This window comes from Schistosoma mansoni, chromosome 1, assembly GCF_000237925.1.
Source record: "Schistosoma mansoni strain Puerto Rico chromosome 1, complete genome".
Classification (NCBI taxonomy): domain Eukaryota; kingdom Metazoa; phylum Platyhelminthes; class Trematoda; order Strigeidida; family Schistosomatidae; genus Schistosoma; species Schistosoma mansoni.
Genome location: NC_031495.1, coordinates 17,113,361 through 17,136,012, shown reverse-complemented (window position 1 = coordinate 17,136,012; position 22,652 = coordinate 17,113,361). Strand labels below are relative to the sequence as shown.

At 32.3% G+C, this 22,652-nt stretch overlaps 1 protein-coding gene across 2 annotated transcripts; it reads right to left on the bottom strand.

The window, feature by feature from the left end:
* Positions 1-453: 453 nt before the first annotated feature.
* Positions 454-17,016, bottom strand: Smp_020080.1 (putative gtp-binding protein (I) alpha-1subunit, gnai1; the record flags this gene model as incomplete). Of its 2 annotated transcripts, none has more annotated exons than XM_018793466.1 (8): positions 454-1,359; positions 8,177-8,330; positions 12,577-12,706; positions 14,334-14,462; positions 15,151-15,308; positions 16,618-16,759; positions 16,795-16,837; positions 16,876-17,016. In XM_018793466.1, the coding sequence occupies 8 exons, from the start codon at positions 16,991-16,993 to the stop codon at positions 1,172-1,174; spliced, it is 1,062 nt and encodes a 353-aa protein (XP_018647977.1). The 2 variants fall into 2 exon arrangements, with proteins under 2 accessions (XP_018647977.1, XP_018647976.1); XM_018793467.1 differs by having other exon boundaries at positions 1,172-1,359; positions 16,618-16,696; positions 16,876-16,993.
* Positions 17,017-22,652: the final 5,636 nt, after the last annotated feature.

Genomic DNA, 22,652 nt, shown 5'->3' with positions numbered 1-22,652 from the left:
ATTTGTTGTGACCCCAAATATTTATTTTACAGGTGCTGATTTATTCAACATGTTCAGAATAAACGATAACTAAACAGTTTGTTGATCTCTCTCTCTCTCTCTCTCTCTATATATATATATATATATATATATATAATTAATATCATGCAAACAACTTTCAATGTCTAATGTGGGTAACTCCTTCACAACAAACAGTAAAATTATCCGAACCTTATTGTATTTATGTACTGAACTGATATAAACACGTCATTTCCCTGCTGCATTTAGCAAAAAATTGATCCCAGAAACTGCTAGAACTAAAATAGAAGTTAGAATTTTTAGAAAAAAGCATATCGTGATTTTTATGTTCTCAACATTATTTTCATTTGTTCTCTAATTACCTTCAAATATACTGTTGAATGTACTTGACGAGTACAGTATGGGTTATAAAAAAATATTTTCAGAAGAATATGTTCATTTATATTCGCATCATTCCTTGTGTACAATCATTATAATTATGGGTTTAATTTAGAAAATTTCATTGAATCAATATTTGTATGGGTAAAAACCCGTTAATTTTATATGTTTGAGAGTCAGTTTACAGGCTTTCTGTTTTTAACGTTTCAGGTGACTTATAAGCATCTCTATAAATAATGCAGTTCCATTTACATTTATACCCAATGACTAATGAAATACAGATAATTCAAAATATTCAGATGAAAAATAATTTTTTCAGTTATATTTCTATGTGTCAGCAGTAACTTTCAAATGGTTTTGGAGCTTGTTATTTGATACAGAGAAGTTAGCACACACACACACAGATTTTAAGATTTAAAATTGGACAGTTGTTCTTCTAAAAAGGAAGGGAATAACAAGGATAAAATTCCATAAAATATTTATTCATATTAAAGTAATCTCAACAGTATAAGGATCTTCAAAAGACATAAAATTATAAAGACAAGTTGTAAGTTTACTGGAGAACAACATGTGTACTTTTATCACAGTCATTCATATCCCAAATATTCTTACTACTAAGGTCGTAAGTTACGTGATGAAGCTAATTTTAATATTTCACAAGGTTTATACAAATAACTCATACATAATCATAGAACAGTATACACAATGTTCAAAAGATGAAATCTCACACAAGTTGCTTGCGCACGCAAATATAAAATAAAAATATGAAGACATTTTATAAAAGTCCATCTAATTTAAGATTACGCCTTATGATAACATCTGTTACAGCATCGAATACAAACTGTATATTTGTAGTATCTGTAGCACATGTAAAATGTGTATAAATTTCTTTTGTTGTCTGTCTATTAAGTGCTTCAAATTTTGTCTGTATATATAATCCAGCTTCTTGATAATTATTTTCACCTATAATAAATAATATATTTAATGATAGAAATGATAGTTTTCAAAGTAAACAATCAACAAATTTAATAGTCGTTTGTAAAATGTTTGTTACAAATGAAAAATAAACATTTCAAAAGAACAATAAAATGATCATGACAATGTAGAAAGTTCAACTTTATATCTGTTCGTTTAATATTGTGATACGGTTTTTATAGCTTACATATTACAAACTAAAATGATCTTAGTACTCTGGAGCGCAATTCAGTAACCATGCAAATCCCTACGCTTGTTCAGCTGGTTACGCATTTGGAGGAGAAGAAAACTATGTAAAACGTTCCATTGATAAAATTCGAGTTTTAATATTTACAGCTCATTCACATTCACAGATTCTCAAAGTTTGTGAACAATATGTGTTTATGTCTGATTAGATTAATAATTCATTATCTCATAACAACTCACCCACTATAGGTTCTCTTCATCTGAAGGTACTTAAAACATGTGATTTTCCGAATGTCAGGAACATCAATTGGTTAACTATATTAGTTACAAATGCCATTTCAACTGTCATGTAAACATAATTTTGAATGTGCACCTCACTACTGGTTTCTCTAGTAAACATGCAATGATGAAATACTCAGTTACTAAATTTAACTTTGTAATAGAGCGAGAAGAGTATTACAACTTTTACATGGTTATAACAAAATTTATCGTTTGATTTCAACTCACTGTAGTAGCGAAAAAATTCTACTAAATAGTATAGGTTTGTTACCTTTATACCACCATGAAAACACGTGGTCTTGGTTAACTGTTTGCTGTTTACGTTCTACAAGTTCAGCTTGCAAAGATTTCTTGAACTAACTGATAATTATGAGTCATTGTTCTACTGATATATACATCCTTATAAATAATTTTACATAAATATTATGAAGACAAGCAATTATTTAACATTGAACCGGAACTACTGTAATTTATTTGTATTAAAATTATATACTTTGATCGACCATACAACTTATGAAAATGCAGATGAACTTTGTTACTACATAGAAAAATAATGATAATATATTGAATAATCTATGTGTATTATCTTTGGTCCTCACTATCGTATAAAAAGATTGAAGTACATAGAAAATTAATTTTTGTGAAAACCTATATCAAATTCCTATTTAACTTTGCAATTTTCTGCTTCTGTCTAAAAGTATACAACTCTATTTTAATTGATTGTTATCATCAGTTTTTTATTCATTATTCTTTGTTTCTGCTAGTTGATATAAGTGAAAGAAAACAGATTGGTTTGCTTAAATGTTCATCAGTGTATCCTACTTTACTGACAAGTTTCTTAGTCCTGGATCATTCAGATGATACGAGAGGATTTCAATAAAATCAATTTTATCCTTTTTACTTCTTTATGGGTTAGAGGTGTACAATCCTATTTTAAAGCACAGCTTTATTCGTTCAGAATAGACATATTATTTTAAGTACCTAGAAATATATATTGAGCACACAGAGAAATATTAGTGTGAAACTGTGAAACGACTACTAATGGTGAACGACCGTTTGATAGTCTACTTATCAGTCACTTGTGAATTAATCAGTTGAGCTATTTTCTAAGATTATACTCTGAATTTCAGTTGTTAAGGCTACTTTCCGGAACTAAACGGTGTTTGTGTCACAAACATTTTTCGTCCTTTATTTAAGAATAAAAGCTTAAACTGCGTGTCAACCTTCATATTTAGAATGTATAAGAGATTGCTAACAGATATTCCTCTCAGGGGCATTCTACCATATCACAGATTAATGATAAAATTAGATTGTACTAGCATCGTTCACAATTGAGTATTTAAACACTAAACATCGTATCTACAGTCAAAAGATTCACGTAAATTTTTGTGTGCTATTATACGTGGATTCGAAACAGTTATCTGAATGACGGAACTACTTTAGGAGTGACGCAGGTGTTCTACACAGCACTAAGTAAATTTTGTAAACCTGTTCGTTATGTTGTAAATTATTCATCGATTAAAGCGATTAAATCGAATACTACTGACGATAATCTACAGCTTATTTCAATGCATACTGTCAGTGGTCATAAGCCATACACGGGCTAAAGATGACCAGAAATACATTCTTTACTATAGCTATATACCTAGCTTTTGTACCAACAATATCATTATATTCGTTAATTGATACAATATAAATCAATTATACTAGCTTTAATTAGCTTTCAAACAAGCAAAAAGACTAAATTTCAATTATTATCAATAAAAACAGCAATGGTAGAAAACCATAACCTATTTTCTTAGGAAAACTTAAAAATTTTAAGTTCATATGTAGTCAGTATAGGAATAATGACTAGATTTTGCCCTAAGATGAGTGAGTAAACTAAACTTTAGTAAATAAAACTTGAAACGATAAGTTCATCTTAAATAGACGTCGATTAATTGTTTACCCAAGAAGACAATGCGATCAGGGATAGATATTTATTTAGCTGAAAAAATAAAAGTGAATAAATTCCATTTGTCGTCAGTTTGGATAATTATATAGTAAGAAATACACCAACAGCCTTTAAAAACTCGCATATATAAACATTCTATAACATATGTATTTTAAAACATCTACTGTGCAGTCGGACAACATTCTTATCAGATCTGTAAGTTATCTGTTGTACAGGTTTCTATCTGATATTCATTGTAACAACTCATATTAGTGAGTGAACCATTTTATATTGGATTATCGTCTTTACACCTGAACAAACAAATTATGTTCCATAAATTTTTATTATTCCACTACAAACCTAACGGTTTAAACTTGTATTACTTGCGAGTAAAATGTTATTATCTTAATAAAGCTACCAGTTAATAATGCATAAAGGGTGATTTTCTGTTCATTGGAAATGGTAGCATGAATTTCCAGTTAGTTACCAACAATAGTTGCCTACAGTAGTTCTAAAAGCACCCAATGATTGGCAATATAAAACTTTTCCATTGAACTAAAAAAGAGATTGTTGTACTCTAGGTCTAATGAGGATATATGAATGCTGTAAATACAAATACTGTAGACTTATTGGATAATGTTTAGTTACTATTTCTTGAAAGGTTGTATTGGTTTATCAAAAATAAATCACAACCCTGTCAGGCAAGAAACATTAAATTTAACTTTTCACAGTTACATATTTAGCAACATACAGATGCTTTACATAAAAGCAGTCAAATTAACACCGTAAACTCATCAGACAGAAAGATATTTGACTATATTTCCTCATTTTCGTAAAACTTTTTTCACTAGGTTGAAAGCTACTTTTCAGTATCTCCAGAACAGTGATAAAACAAATTTTTAAAAGGGTTTTGGTTTCCCGACTATATTTCATTTATTTATAAATGACAAGATTACTGTAATTTATTTTGCAGGATTATGATTTTCTAAATCACATACTCCTTACTGAAATAAATGCAAATACAGAACTTCTATTTAAATTCATCTATTTATAGAAGATCCCAAACAGTTTAACTGTCTTTTAATTTATAATGACACAAATATGATGAATTTTTACAGTTTTATATATAACAGTCCATTTGAGTTATTTTCCTGGATTACCAAGAAAACATATGACACTATTCGATTTTATGTCATAAACATTGGTGATTGTTATATGGGAGATGAGAGATGTAGATTTTAAAGACATGAATATACAAAGCATTGGTTTTAGTAAACATTGATACATCTACAACACAAAACACTGAGATTAAGTAGTTCGCTGATATTTTATCTAACAGATCAAACATTATATTTAGACAATTAGAAATAACTATTAGTAGTCCCTGTATATATGTTCTAAAATGTTAACTAAAATGGTCAATAAATCCTTAATTTCTGATGGGTTACGTTGTTGGAATAAGCATCAGTATGCACCTAAATTTATCTAATGAAAAAATGCGATGATTAATATTGGTTTAGAAAATTCATGGCATAACCAATTTTTCGAAAATTGTTTCCAAAATGTAACATGAAATTAAGCGATTACTTAGAATTTCGTTTAATTCCTTAAAACGTCTATATTAAAGTTTGGTGTTTTCAGTCAAATAATTTTTCAAAGAGTAATATTCCTTACAGAAATTTTATCCCGGTAATGATCGGTTACTATGAAACATCAAACAGTTATCTTTTCTTATTTTGGAACTAGTTAGCAGTCTGCCTACGATTTACTTCCTCAGAGACAAAACAAAGGATTAAGAGATATAAGTTTGTCATTTTTAACCATTACGCTATATCTTTACAAAAATGTTTGGGATATATAGGTTTCCGGTAGGTCTATGGTTTATTTTATCTACAAATGACTGAAGGTTATCGTAATACGGCTCAAAGAATAAGAACTTGTAAAAAGTGAATGTCTATCACACGATAACAATTTGACGTTAATAATACACGTATTACTAGCGATAGAAAAGACTGTACTTTGATGATAGTTTTATATTCCGTAGAGAAGTCAAAAACTGAAAAGGAAGAACTCTGTTTCATAGTAATATGGAATGACCTTGAGGCATATAACAGAGTTAATAATTTGATGGCGATGACAATAAATCAGGTCACAATAAATATTATTGCGGAAGTATGATTTAGGAAAGTTTTGTCGATGTAATCCTTTAAAGAAGGAACTAACATGCAATAACGTAAACTTAGGCAATCCTATCTCTTAACAGATTAATTAACTGATATAACTTGACAATGAAAAACCTTTTACAATCAAAACTGATACTTTTAAAGAAAGCCTTATGAACACCAATTTTAAATACTTATTAAAAGTTTGTCAAGTTAGTTGTTTAACAAAACGGATAGTGAATAGAATTTTAAGGTGAGGCAAACAAGTTGTTTTGGTGAATAAAAACATATTTTTGTTAATATTATTCGATAAAGTGCAGCTTCCTACCCTGCTAGCTTACTAAATGATGACTATAAAAAAATAAATATCCAGCTTATGATTTTTGCATAGTTGAGAATTTTCAACGACATTAAGATTTCAACCTTCATAAGAATAGTTAAAGTCAAAAATTACAAATCCTTGACAAATTCTTTAGTTACTGTCAGCTATATACAAAAGAATAGACTCATATGAAATAACTTTATAATTAGTAGAAATATATATTTTTTATTTGCTTTGTTCTAGAAATAAATAAGATGGTTGACAAAGCAACTAAAGAACAACTAACTGACACACATTTTGAAAAATAAACTTTAAATATTAGCACCCATGGCAAATTTAGTTTGAACTTAAATTACCAGCTTACATTTTTTTAATCAATTGTGACGTCCAAATATGGGTTATTTCTAATGTGTATTATGCAAAAATTAAGTATATAAACTTATTAAGATACACCAAAATTTTATTCATAAAAGCAGTTGAAATTTTTTATTTCATAATAAATAAAGATTTTTTCCTGTTCTATGCAAAACAAAACACTGTATTTTGGGAAGCTACTTGTTGCAACTATTACGTTTAGTCTCGATTACATCCAGTTTAAAATTATTGGTTTTCAAAACAAACGAAAGTTGATGAATTCAATTATGTCAATAAGTAGATACTTTATATAAATAATACTTAGCTTAGTTTCACATACTAATTTTGATTACTAACAGTCAGTATTTCTACATTTATTAATAAGGTCCTTAAATCAACCCAGGTTGGATATTTATTAAAAACCGAAAAGCACTGGACACCTGCTTTTCCCTGATAATTGACTGTTCAGCAGTATGTATCCTCAATCTCCTTGAAGATAAAACTAATGTTTTGCGTTCTGGCAGTAAAGGCTTAATCTTCAGATCACTGAACAGTTATCAAATGGTTTATATGCCTGATTTCAATCAATTCGCGACATTGTGCAATCAACTTTTATTTTACATTTATTAACAGTTCATGTGATCTTTTTCTAGCCATATGTACGACAAACATTTCAATATATAACCTAATAGTTTAGCCGAAAGTTATAACTAAATAGAATAAAATGCATACCTATTCGACCATTCAACCCCGTTAACTCAAATTATTCTGACTTAAAATTAAATCTTCACTTCAGAGATTATACTTTCTTAAAGGAGTTTTGGATGCATCATCAGACGTCATCAAACAAACAATTACTAACTCTCAAGGAGTACTTGTTTTATGTTTTTTTTCTTACATATTGAGTACTTTACAAAACAATATTTTGAATAAAGGACAAAACTATCATAAATCACCTCAATACTGTTACACTCTAAATGATTGTGTTTTACGCATGAAAGTAGTTTTATCAAAACTCGGTCTATAAATATCTGAAATTAAATAACATTACATCTTAGTAAATGTTAATAAAGAACTACATGACATGGAACTTTCAATTTTTTGTGAAACTAAAATACAATAATTCGGCCAATACCAAGCTTCATATAGATGAATAAGGTTTAAATTTTTCACTGACTATTAAATTAGCCACGACTACTTAAACTGTTCATTCCATGTTAACAACTTAACGGAATGAATAAGTGTAAATATATTATTGTCAGGAAACACTAATGTGCGACACAAAATCTCCCAGTCCAAAACAGAGACGCATAATTTAAATACTTTCCATAGTTTTATTCGTTTTTGTTTCAATGAGTATTCAAATAATTTCTATACCGTCATTTATGTTGTTAAATTTTTATAATAATATAAAATATGTTCCCTTTCGAAACAAAATATAAGATACTGTTTAAATAAATTTATGTTACTAATTTATGTAGTCTGTATCTTTTAATTATTCTCATTAAAATATATAGAGCGGAAGTAATAATTCAGAATTGAAATGACAAGATAATTAAAGTAACGTACCTATGTATTCTGGAAAACAAATTGTCAGTGGTGAATGGTAGATTTTCTGTTCAAATAAATCGCGTTTATTCAAAAATAACAGCATACTGGTTTCAGTAAACCAACTATTATTACATATGGAATCAAATAAATTCATAGATTCAACCATTCGATTCTAAAATAACAATAATTAAGGGTATAAAAATTTTCTTAAAACTAAAAAACATCACAAAGTAAAAATATGCATACTTCATGCATAGACCAACAGCTGAAAATATGAAGTATTAAATAAATTTCTACAAAAATACTGGAATAGCCAGGTGAAGTTTAATAGAAAATAACGGCTAATAAATACTAACACAGTTGAAAACCTAATAAACAAGATGCAGAAAATATCTCCAAATTAACTTTTTTACCGATGATCTTGTAGTGAACAAGAACACTAGTGGGGACAATCGAATATCTCATTAAAATATGAGAACCATATAGTGAGCAGTTAATTTGCAAAATAACAATCAGTTGTCTCAATTTGACTGTTCCTTCTGCAAATATTCGTTCATAGCCTCCGATTATAATTGTTCATGCATTTTCTTACCAATTGCTTGCCGTTTCCATTCTCTCCCTATCGATCTTCTACTGAAATACATTCAATGCCCGACCGTCACCATATACTACTTATGTGGATATCAGTAACCCACACCACAATCCTTTTAGTTCATGAAATATTAGATTTAAACAACTGATGGACTTATTAAAGTGATAAAATCACACCCTAGCATTCAGTTGCTACTGTAAACATATGACTAACAGTAAAATAATTTGACTTTACCTAATTAATTAGAATTAATTTTTAAATAAACACTAAAGACTGAAATATGTTGAGAAATGATTTAAAAATGGTATCTTAAAAAAGCATTAACAGACGCAATCAATTAAAAAATTATTATTTCATATACTTTCATTTCTAAAAATACATTGACAGTTATGTAAGACACCTACTGGCTTATCTAATTTTGATTTCACTGTTCCTCTGGTCGTTTGTCCGATTTGTAAGTCGTGAACAAACGTTAGTGTATAAATCCATGATTTAATCACTTGAATAGTTTAAGAAAGAATATGACATTTATACGTAGATGATGCTACAGAATCAATACCATTGTTTGTGAATCCATACCCAGATCAGGTAGTGACATTATGAATCCTATCTAAGATCGACGAATTCTCAATCCTAAATACGTACTTATGGATAATCAAAATACTTTTTATCAATACTAACAAGTGCTTTTGCTGATTATTTTTAATCTCGGAAAGACATTCATGCATCAATACTTAGCTTCTAACGTTTTACAGACGGTTTGTGCTCATGAGTGAACTACAAATGTTTCTTGTAAAGGAAATACTATTGTTTCTTCATGCTTCCTCACATAACGAAGCAATTTTCACATTTAGGTATCTTATTATTTACCCATATTTTGAAGCGATATTCTGATCCTAAATTACTAAGTAGTAACTAGAAAAATATTCCATTAAATAATAATATTCAGAGAAAAATTAACAAATCACTGTAATTCATCCCGTGGCTTATGTCGTGTGCATTCATTTAACTGGCATTGAATATTCAATAACAGGGGCTACACGAGTCATAATCTTAACTGGGGCTCATTTGTATTGCACTAAACTTATCAATTATTCGGAATACACTTAAAAAGCATTCACAATAGACCAAATCAAGTTTAATTACAATAAAAGGATCTGTTCACTAACGTTTATCTATGTATTTCATTACATAGTGGTTAGATTTGTGTTTACTACTATACCTATATGGTCTATAACGATCAGTTAGTTGTCATCGTAATTCTATAAGGTTTTAAATATGTTCCTCAATTTTTACTTCAATCATCTTGAATGGATTATGACCAAAAGAACAATTACGTAAGCACTTAATAAACCATTTACCTCTTGCTAGGATCGATAAACGGCCACAATTAATAAATATTCGTGTCGTTGTCATACCATTGGAAATAACAGATGAAAACGGATTGGTGTTGTTAATATTTTTTAAATAATTATTTTCAACCTATCAAATTATTTTTATTATTGGTGTTGCTAATATCATCTTATCGATTTTAATTTGTTATGCTTATTGTTATTTATGGTGATGATGGCGAAGTTAGTGGTAAAATATTCTCTTTTTATTAAAATTTGTAGATGCATTTTGTTAAATATTCTAGGTTAAATTAGGTTACAAATTCAGAGTTGTGAACAATACAGAAATCGACTGCATAACTAGGTTGAATCATATGAACCTTTTGACTGCATACAGAAATTGAATATTATGTTTTCGTATAAGCTTGAAATGCAAGTACTTTTCATCAAATCGAATGAAATGAAAATTTTCAGTACATAAATAGGGACTAAAATTATTCAAATGCTTCTCATCAGTTATTTATAATTTGAAAAGTAAATCAACTGACATTGCGATTTATCTATTAGAAAATTTCTTCCATCATATATCATTAAAGAAATAAATTACAGCATTTGTTATAGGAAGAAACAGTATAATTAATGTAACAATGCCATGGTTTCTATTTATCAATTTTGAGTAAATACATTAGAATTAATTGTATCTTGATCATTTGGGTCGGAAACAATCTTGAGTTAAGAAAAACTATGACAAACTACACTTAATGTAAGACGAAAACATTGATAAAATGGAAGGGATAAAAAAGTGAGTCGACTAGAAGTAAGAAATCAGAGTGATGATATTTTGAGGTCAAAAGTCAAGTTTTATGGCGTTCCCAATATAATATTCAATCTTTCATGAATCACTTCTCGGGTTATAGTTATTTGATGTTCAGTGATTTATGATAAAGGGCTATTTTCGAAATCTTTCTTTAGAATATTCGGAAATCATTTGACGCATCAACATTGTGTTGTGTCATCTAACTGCCAGGTAAATGGACAAAATGGCAAGTGATTTCTTTTCAAATCCAAACACCTCAGTTTGCTTTTATCGAAGTCTACATAAGTCCATTCCCATGACTTCGCAAAATACATTGACTAGTGTGTTTGAATTCATTGGTGAAGATAAATTTGACAAGGAATGGGGATTTATCGTTTTTTGCTCAAACCCAGCAAACGTAGTAAGTGAGCTCTGAAGACGATCATGTTTTCAACGGGCTGCTTGTGAACCATAGTTCTCTCAGTACACAGAACAATGAATATCAGATTCTTTTTGGACGTGACAAGTACTACATGTTCCTCTTGTAACAAATCACGAACGCCATCACCATAAGCTCCATTCGTTCTGATTTATTTTATTCATTAACACAAATTTCTGATTAAAGAGCATCGGCTGTTCATTTAACACAAGCTTTGATATTTTAATTATTATATGTTTATGTAGTAGATGACGCCTGACTGATATGGTTGTCTGTGTTTTAATCTCTGAATACAGGCAACTAAACTAAACCATCAAGTAGATATTTCAAATTAATGAAGAAATTAACTGTGATTCTTGAAGCTTGGAATTTCTCCTTTGCTGATATTCATGACTGAATTTCGACCCATACTTGTTAGGATGCATAGAATTTTAATAAGTGCTTCTAAATGTCCCTTTCGTTACAGGTATTCGTATATGTTAATAACTGATAGCGGTTGGATCTACGACTCTCATGTTTTTTCACTAGGAATTCATCAAAAAAATTTCATGAATAATGAATAAACATCATTCACCTCGAATAGCTTGGTGACTATCTAACCTCAGTGTCATAGTCGTCAGAACGTCGGTACTTAAGGTGATATGTGATAAGTTCTAATTTCAACACGTACGTCAATATTGGCATATATGTATGTCCAGCTATCAAGTCCCAAACAGGATGAAATATGCGTCAAGAATCGTACACCTAGCCAACATCCAAATAGGCTCAAAGGTCAACTAGTAATTTAAAACAACGAGTTTGAATAATTCAGGGAATTGATTATGACTTTCAATAAAGATGGCAAGGACCCCCATTTATTAAACTATCATGAATTGAGACAGAAAGTTTGTATGTATTTTTCTACTTGACTTAGAAAACCCGTAACTGATGTTATGAATTATCCTGTCCCTCGATTTAATGGTAGTTGATGGTGAATTTACGCAATCAAAACATGTAAACTGACACATATTTACTTGTTTTCCTGCTCAAGAAGTTTAGATCCACTTTGAAACTGTCATCCTGATGATCAACTGTTGAAATATCTTTTGCTTAAAGCTTTGCGGCCTACTCATCATGTTGACATCATGTTAAATTTTATTTATTTGATTAAAATGTTTGTGGGTAACAAATTAAAAATTTGCTCATCAGTACATATAAGTTTGTTGGTTGTTTAAAGAATTGTTAGACATTTACGCAAACCGCTAAAAGTGAAGAACTTACCGTTGTTTGGTCTTCAGCTAGACCAAGATCATACTCACTTAATGCAACCACAAATATGATTGCAGTTACATCTTGGAAACAATGAATCCATTTTTTTCTCTCTGATCTTTGTCCACCGACATCTACTAACCTACATTCATCAAACAATGAAAGATAATCATGAGTGGTTTTCTCAGTTCTGTTAGGAAAAACAGAACGTGGTCTGGAGTGCATTTATTAATCTAATTATTCACTGGAAAATTTCTGTCTTACAGATTTATTGAGGGTTAGATTATGAATTATAAAGAGTTGAGATAGATATGTGCTCATTAAACAGTTTGCTTCAAGTTACCCAAATGCAGAAATAGAAAATTAACTATTGTCTCTTACACAATCAATCATTCACGGTTTTATTTTATCTTTGCTAAAAATTAATGTCTCAATTTAAAACAGATTTGTAAATGTGATAAAACCCAAAGATAAATTTTGAAACTTATTACCCATCATGAGAACTGAAACATTCAGAGGTTACCATGGACCTATTTGAAAAATTACTTTGCTCCATCTCGATTTAGTCTGGTATCTTCTAAATTAATAAACCTCCAATATCCTAGACCTAATATACAATAATCTCCCTGTTAAAGACTTTCTTTCAAAAGTGGAACTTTATTCAGGTGTTAAATGTAAATCAATAAGTAGATAGAAGCAGTAGTGGTACTATGGTGTACGATGTTTGTGTTAGCAGATATAAGTAGTATGTAACACCAGTCTGAAGTGGAATTTCTGTGAGTAGAATGTTGAAAATATTGAAATGAAGGGAAGGGATAAGCAATCAATATAAAAACAGGAACAAGGACAAGGAGTCCTGTAAGAGACAATTCAAGAAAAATTTGCAAATGGTGTATTTTCAAAAGGGGTATTTTGTGGAGATCTTAGTAATTTTATAGTTTAAATCATGAGTCAGTTGAAGGTAGACCACCATAGAAAACCTGGAATCTAGCGGGGCGGGATCGTGGATGCGCACTTCTGAGGAGTCCCACAATATAATGAAGCAGCCGTCCAGTGCTTCCAGGTTTTCCATAGTGGTCTAGCTTCAATTGGCTCATAATTTCAACTACAAATAGTTCATTTGACACATGGTTTTCACGTTTTACTAAACTACTGTGTGGTTGCACAAGAAACAATAAATTGGTTTTCCCCACCTGAGTGTCCATTCACTTAAGTACTAAATTAAGCCGAAATGTAAAGAATATTAATGAGTTTTGGTTAACAGATTGCAAACTGAATGGATTGCCATATTTCCAAACGAGCGCAGAAATGATCATGAATAAAAATATTTGCGGATAAAAAGTGATTCCTTGATCAAAAAGAATTATTTAAAAGTTACCATGCTTTAAACTTTGGTTAAAACACGTCATTTTCTCCGCTCAGCTGTTTGGAAAATTACATTACATAGATAAAGCATTGTTTAACTGAAGGTGAGATAAGGGTGTTTTTAAGGAAACACTTTCCTCCTCCAATGTCTTCTGTTCTCAGACGTTCCATCTCATTCTGTTTCGTTTTCATTAAAAAAATAAAATAAAAGTTAATTGATGCCGTAAATCATTCTCGGTTTGTCACATGAATAATATTTTCATGAAAAACATTGTCTTCTCATCACACTACTTAAAACTTCTCAATGGTGACATTATTGGAAAACTTGAAACTGTTGCCACTCTTAGAGTTAACAAGTTTAATTTAAGTGAACACCAATCAGGATTCACTATTAAAACATTTACCGAAATTCAATCTTTTTGTAAGAAAACTGAGTTTCTTGTATACCCGTAGTCTTTACACGTGTTCTCAATACGTCTTGGTCGGTCGGAATGTAATCATGTTTAGCCAATCTATCTAAAGAATTGAAAAAACTGCAAAAGAATAGAAACAATGGAAAAGTAGTTGTTTCAGCTATTTGTTGTGAAAAACTAACTTATATGTTTTGTAATTCTTCCATCTTTTGATAATAAATCACGCAAACTCTTGATAATATCTCGAAATATTTACTCCACTGTCGATGGGTGATAACGCTCTCTTTGGAAGGCTAAAGTAGCTAGAGGTAAGATCAACACAGAGAGCAGTTCCTTTATGCAATACAAGAGAAGAATATGAAACATGATAAATAACAATTAAAGAGCTGTTTCCGTTTTATTTCTTTGTTAGTAAAGCCATCAAGTGAGTCGGTAAATATTTTTAAAATATGATATCTTTCAGTCCGCGAAACAACTACTTGTAACTATCATGTTTAAATATGAAGCACGTAGTGTTTTCACTAATATATCTCCTAATTTCTTTTACAATGACTAAGTAACTACCGAGTTAAGCATCCAACTTGGTGGCAAACGCTGCTCAATTAATCAACCTAAGGATGTTAAGATTGGTTATCTTTACAATTGTTCGTGTTATATCTATCTTTTTCGCCCCTTTGAGTGCATGCATAGAGTCTGTGGCAATATGAAATATTGAGTGAAATGTTTGTTTACAACATTCACTTCCGTCCAACGTGATTGATTTTAACTTTATTGGTGTGTAAACTTTAATTTATTATTTAAAACTTACTAAGATGCTGAGTCATTTAATTGATATTCTCTTGAACGCTTGAAACACTGTTGAACGCCACCATCATTCCAGAGTTGATGAAGAGCACTGTATAATTCAGTGGATAAGTAACCATCCGCAGCCTCATTCGCACACGCAAATAAAGTCCGAGCATCATCCTATTTAAATTTTCAGTTAATAAAATATTGTCTTTGATATTTAAGGAAATAATAACTCAAATGCAATAAAAAGACTTTGACTAACGGCCTAAAGTGACTTGAAAATGATCTTTTGTCACGATTTCGCAAAATAAATGTATAACAATAAAAATAATATAAGACGAGGGAAAAGTATGGATAAGATCAAGTGGTCACATTTTCGCGTCAAAAAGCTCAGGTAGGAGATCATATACCAAAGGCTAACAAGTAAAAAATTTGGGTATCTTTTCAGGCATCTTCTTAGGCAAAATTTCATTACCGTAACGAATGAGAACACAAGTGGAGACAATCAAATGTATTTTAACATGCACCACTACACATTTAACAAGGAGCAGTTACAGGTTAAACAGTAAATTATAATATGTTTATACCCTAATTGCCAACCTAGGTAAAATTATGTATGGGATTTGTTTTATTCTGTCTGTGTTGCATAACTAGTCAGTTTACACTGTATGTACACAACTCTTGACCCTTAGTTATCTCCGATTTCAGTTAGCATTCCAATACAGACGGATTTATAATAGTAACAAGGCCTAAGAACACGGGAGTTTATTATTACCCTTCTTCGACATTTCGACATTAGTAGAAAGAGATGGACTTTTTTACGGCTAAGCATGGAAGGTGAAACAATCATTTATTGTGATACCACTTTGCCCAAAAGAAGGAAAACATTTGAGGGAATAAATCGATGGATAATATTAACAGATTTTTCTTTAGTGAGATAAACAAGCTGGTGACAAAAAATTCAAACAGCCTAGCTTAAGAAAACGTGATGGATTTTTCAAAAGCCTAAGATTTTTTGCAATTCCACTTCCGTTTCAAGGTTTAATATCGCAGTTTCAGACATAAACTACGATTCGCAACGGCATCAGACTTAAGAATTAGGACAGTTAATTTGATTGAATACATAAAAAATAATTAAAAAAAAATCAGTTTGAATGTAAAAAAAAGCTTTTCTTTCACCCTAATTAGCGCCCGAAGTGTTCTGAAGACCTGAGTGGATTTACACGTATTTTTCTATTCATTAGGAACATGAAAGAGCCATGTTTTTAAGTTCGAATAACTTATAAGGATTATAATACGCTTACTTGAGCTTCATGTGCAGTTTTCTTTAAATTGCTTTGTTTAAATAGTAAATTGTTCAAAACTAAGACACAACGGAACAATTATTTTAAATGCCATGGTCGACAATTAGTAACTATCGATTCAACTAAGGATACGCTTTTAAAAATTGGTTCAAGGAGAATAATTTTAAAATAAAAAAACTTACCATTCTACACTCATCCTCAAATTTAATGTACAAGTGACCCATAGCTCGTATAATCGCTATCATACTCTGAACAGTGTTGCTATAAACAACAGGTTTATAAAGTAGGCATTCCTCTCTTGTATAGCTAGACTGGTGAATAATTCTATATAGTGTCATCTAAAAATATACTGACCCTACTTTAGCTGCTTAAGTATTGTGCTTTTCCCAGACTCACCAGCACCTTCAATTATTAAAACGATATGAAACTTTGAAAGTTACCAAGCAACAAAAGCTTAGCTATTCTCGCCATTTTTTCACCATCGCTTTTGAGCGAGGCGTCAATCTGTTTAGATCTTTGAACAGCTTCCTTCTCGTCAATACTTAGTAAACATCCCATCACGAAATATGGTTACAGCGTTTACACCATGCGCTATTTTTATTCAGTCAGCAATAAAACCAAGATAATCTCAAAACTTCCTTATTTTTCTGTTTTGGGGAAATTATCAGTAGATCACTTTATTTTCAATGAATCTATGTCGTTTATCAGAGTAAAACTTCACTTGTTGAGGTTTGAAATGTACCAAAGCAGCAAAGACAAACGACTATGAATTAATGCCTAACTTACTGCTAAAATCAAGTATTATTGACTCCTTTATTTTCAAAGCTCTTACAATACGTAGATTTCTTGAATAAATAGTGCAACGATAGTATGTTTAAATAAGGTATATGCTGATCCTGAAAACTTGCTGAACCCATAGGACTGTGGCTTTAGGTAGCTCAGTTTACTTCTCTTTTCACATATGGGAGGCATTAATTCATGTAAGACTATACAGGAGTGCGATAAAGAGACATAGGTTTTTTCCTGAACGGAGAATAAGACATTTCGTGGAAATCTCTGGAGTTCAATTCTTTCAATGAACTTGCAGTGGTAAATAAATCAACATAATAAATAGTCCTGTCATTACCCTTGACGTCTTAAGTAGTGATAAAGACCATTCGCAAATAAGTTGACCCAAATGATCGACAAGGGTTAGACCAGCTCTGACACAATAACGAATCAAGAGACTTAAAGGCGACGAAAATGTTTCACCTTATCAATAACATCGTAGGTAAACGAACTTTCAGCGAATTCCCTTCTAGACAACTCTTTATATCTATGCTTCTCAGCAGATGCAATCAGTTCTCAGTTCTTTCCTAAGTAAAACTATAGATGAGCTAGTTGTATCTGATAATAAATGAGCTTCATTTATCTTTCAGATTCTCGACATCGCCAGAAAAACCAGCACTGAGGTTTGTGATCTGAAAGAAAAGCTCAATCGACAAAAATGAAATTACAAATTTCCCTAATACTATCACTTCCTTTCTAAACATCTGTCATGATAACAAATGTACGAGATTCCTTAGGAAAGCCCGTCACCAAAACAATCTGTATCTAGACCCCAGGTAACAGTTAACTACAAACAGTATTGGTACAATAACAACCACGGCGAGTTTTCCAGAAACTGTGTAGTTTCACTGACTTCAAACCTGTCACGATGAACCTGACTGAAAATTTAGTTTGTAACCCGCAGTCACACTTGATGGGGAAACTGCGGAATGGGTGGAATTTTTCACATTCCTGGAAAGCATCATCGATGAACATGGAGATCCTGATGCAAACGTATAGATAAGGATTGGTAAAGCAAGGTTCGCACACCTACTGTTGAAAAACATATGGGACTCAAAACAACTGTCAATCAGTACCGAAGTTAGAATCTTCAATACGAACTTCAAGACACTTAGTTCTATTGTACGGAGCTGAAACATGGGGAACTACGACAACTATCATCATAAGTGTATTAGTATTTATAAACAATTTTCTACGTAAGATACTTAATTTCCGTCTACCGGATACCATCAGTAACAGCCTATTGTGGGAGAGAGCAAGCCAACTTCTATATGAAGAGTAAGTTAGGAAACGAAGTTGGAAGTGGATAGAACATACGTTGAGGAAATCACAAAACTGCACCACGAGTCAAGCGCTTACCTGGCATCTTGAAGGGAAACGGAAAAGTGAGAGACCAAAGAAAGTGCACTAACTTAGGTTGTTTAGTTAAAAGTCGACCTCAAACAACTGAGCATATATCAGAACAATAGAGCTCAAATATTCATTCGCTTCCTTATCCTGTATAGGCATTATCTTTCCTATCATCTTATATTGAATGTTGAAAAGCTCTGTGTGTTTGAACAGGTAATCCCCTACTCCGCTGTGATTGTCTCGCGAACTAAATACAGACCTATTCTCTACTAGTTTGACTTATGCCATAAATAAAACCAGGGTTACCTACATGCATGAAAAACGCACTGCATCGGAAGTTAGAAGCAGACATAAAAAGGGTGAATAGCAACTGGAAACAACTGGGAAGGATTTCTCAAGACAATATTGAATGGAGATTGCTGGTAGATGACCTATGCTCCACCACAAAGAGTAACAGGCGTAAAGAGGTTGAAATAAGAGTACGCTTTCCAGTTTGAGAAATGCTTCACAAGCCCTCAAGAAATTCATCAACAAAGTCAATGCACACATGTGTCGATGACTGTCTAGTCGCAAGTCAGGTGATAAAATCCCGTCACCAGCATTTGAACTTTGTTTTTCATTGACTTCAATAACCACACTACTATTAACACAAAAATTTCAAACTGGTAGCTATTAGCATGACTTTCTCAGGCAAGCCATAGTCTTTCAATGTATTTAATCCCCAGAAAACAAAGCGTCAGCTGTAGGATTTAATTTGTCCTACAGATATACTATTAGAACTGTAAACGCGATATCGGCGATACCAGAGTCTATGTGAAAGCTATAGTCAGAACAAGGACAATTTGACTTTAAACTTTATCGGTTTCTAAACATAAAAAACAATCAGATTAGTACAATAATTTAAGAATTACAGTCATCAAGTGAAACGCACAAGCATACCGACCAGTATTGCGTGTCTTATCGAAATGAATAAATTTTATTAGTCACGCTAATGTAATAGGATAATAATGTCTTTCAATCGATGGGTCGCATGCAACAGTGATAGTTTACAGACACATTAGACCAAATTAACGTGGTTGGAACCTAAGCAACGATTTGATTAGTTAGTTGTAGACATAACTAACAGCAGCTATTCTAGATCACCCACAAATCATAAAACTCTAACCGTTCCTCCTAGCTCGCCTTCAGGCTAGTACCTTCCTCGAGAATCTAGACAACTGAACCATACTCCAAAGACCACTTCAGATATACATGTTCAAAGGACAGGCAATGCAGTCTCCCTTAACTTCTTTGAACAGCCTTCTGAAACTTTCCGAGCTCTAAAAAATAGACACCGATCTCTTGTAAGTGATATCCTCAACAACCCTCTAACAGATGGTGTCAGATAATGAAACTTTACTTTTTATCATACCTACAGGTGACGATATTTCATTCATGCAGAAACATTATTGTCCAATATCTTCAATACGTCACAGTAGCTTATATATCCAAATGTTCAGGTAACTATGAAATTGAGAGAACGATATTTCTGCCCTGTTATGAATCAAGACTTAAAGAAGTGGAACCATTCCTGCATGAAGTACTAGATATTAAAGGTGATTAGGCTTGCCAAATCTTCCCCAACTCTCACGACTCCTGGATCCCGTTTCCACCATAGTCATCATTATTTGGTAAATCATACCAAATTAAGTGAATACTCTTATGTCTTACAGTGGATGAATGGTGTAACACGATGGTCAGAAGAAGTACTCGTAAAGGACTTTATTGCTGAAATAGTGGCCTGAGCTTTCGCCAAACGACTGGTAGCAAACTTCGGTTGCCCCTAGACCGTCAACATTAACCATGGATCCCTGATGAAATCTGGATTTCTTATTATTAGAACACTCCCGGGAATCAAATGATCCAAACGACTGTCTACTTCTGCATGTTTATGGGTCGGTAGTACGATTTTAATAATGGTTGTAGGTTTTACTTTCATCTGCAAACGTTTTAGAATGGATTGATATACTTAGATTCCTTTTATTCAAAATTCGTATTTTAGTAGAGACAATAATGAATGCAATGCAGCTAAACTCACTTTGGGAACAACACTTTGAACGCTGGGAAAATTCGTAGACTATCCAACCTCAGTGCATGTGAATCTAAACATTGACATGAACCGGCTTACAAACGTAATGAGTTCAGTTTAACCTGATTCAACTCGACCGCAATTCGCTGGTATTCTCGTTTAACCAGACCTTCGACTGAGTACATACGTTTCGTACGTCGTGCCTCATTACGTCGACCCTTCAAAACTGTATACAAGGTTCAGCACGAAGTTCTTCACTACAAACTTAAGTGCCATACCGTCTATCAAAACGGAAATGAGATAACAAATGCATCAACCATCTTAAATGAAGTCTCATCTCCGTTGACCTCACTATGCAATCCGGTGACACAATCCTCATGACTACGATTCAAACACCTGGTAGATAACGAAACATAGCGGGATTTGACGACTGATCGCATGCTACATCCTCTGGAAGAACTGTGAGGTTGAGAAAGCACATAGATAACTACTACATGTGGGATATTATCTCAACTTCCTTCTTCTTATCCCTTTTTCTGATGTGAACCGCAAAACAAGAAGCCTTAACAAATTACGGAAGCTATTTTTGGGGACGTTAATTCATTTAATTCAAAGCTTGTAAAACTGTAATATTTACCTTTGTCCCTAGCCTATTCTACAGATCATAAGCTTTCGTTTGATGTATGATTCATTGTCATAGCATTTTCTGTTCTAAAGCTATTGTCATTTAGACGTAATCTTTTGTACACTATTTTCTACTATAATCCCCCAGTTTTGGACATAATTGTATTTTTCTGATTATTGTACGTTGTGGTCAGCCTATTCATCTATTTATTCATGTAACTTTTCACCCTAATCTTAATTGGGAATTCGAGTGCTAGATCGGGGTTGGAATAAAGTGATTAGTGTTCCAGCTGTCTTTGTCTTCTCTCTCTCTCGCGTGCTTGCCAGCCAATCAGGGATAGAATAGTTTTCGTCTCTCTACCCCCACTTCGAACTCACGCATATTGGCCTCAAGGTTAAGCCAGTCAGCCTACCGGGTCAAGGTCTTAATCTACATTAGACAAGTCATACTCGGCACTAAAGTGGGTAGACAGATTCAAGGACGTAACATTTTCCATGTCCTACAGCTAATTGATTTTATCCTCAATATTTATTGGGTTAGAAATATATTGTTATGCACATTTGTATTTTCTACGAAAACCATTATTTTGCGTGTACTTTTTTTCACTGTCGGATTGTATACATGTGTACATTTCCCAGTGTTTTTTGCACGGTTCGCTCGCTTACGCTAGCATAAGTGTGCTTGGACACGAAGTTCATATACTTCTCGACGTACCAATTATCTCCTAAATATATCTTCAAACATTTGCTTTTTTGGTTGCTGGTTTTACTGGGTTTCTAATTTTCAGTTATCAAGGCTTCACAGACAACAGAGTTGCCAAGAGCTAAATACCCATGAAACTTCCGAACTTAATATGCTTCAGCGGAGTATTAATACGATTTCACCCAACTTCAGACACATTTAAGTGTCTCCCTATTATGTGACATTTAAAACAGAGCAAAGGGATTCTTTCAAAGGCATCTGCTGTTGCATCAGGTAGCTGTGTGTTTGAATAAGGTAATCCATATGAATAACCTAATGAGGATTTGAAACTTCTTGAAACAACTAAGATATGTAGTGGACCTGGAAATATAATTTAATGACTAGAAGTAGATACTGTTCCCATAGATTACGAGTATTTCGTTCCTTTGAGGGAAAAACTATTGTAGGTCGCTGACGTAGATAATCTGTATCGAATGAGGGAGGGGCCAACTAACGACAAAGTCACACCTCACAGCTAGTATCTAAAATTGGTTATCTTTCCATCGTATCCAAGTGCTATGGCTGCTTTGAAGACTGTACAACACAGAGAGCGTTATTACAAAAATATACTAGTAAGAGTAGGTGCAAGGAAGAGGGTGCGATTA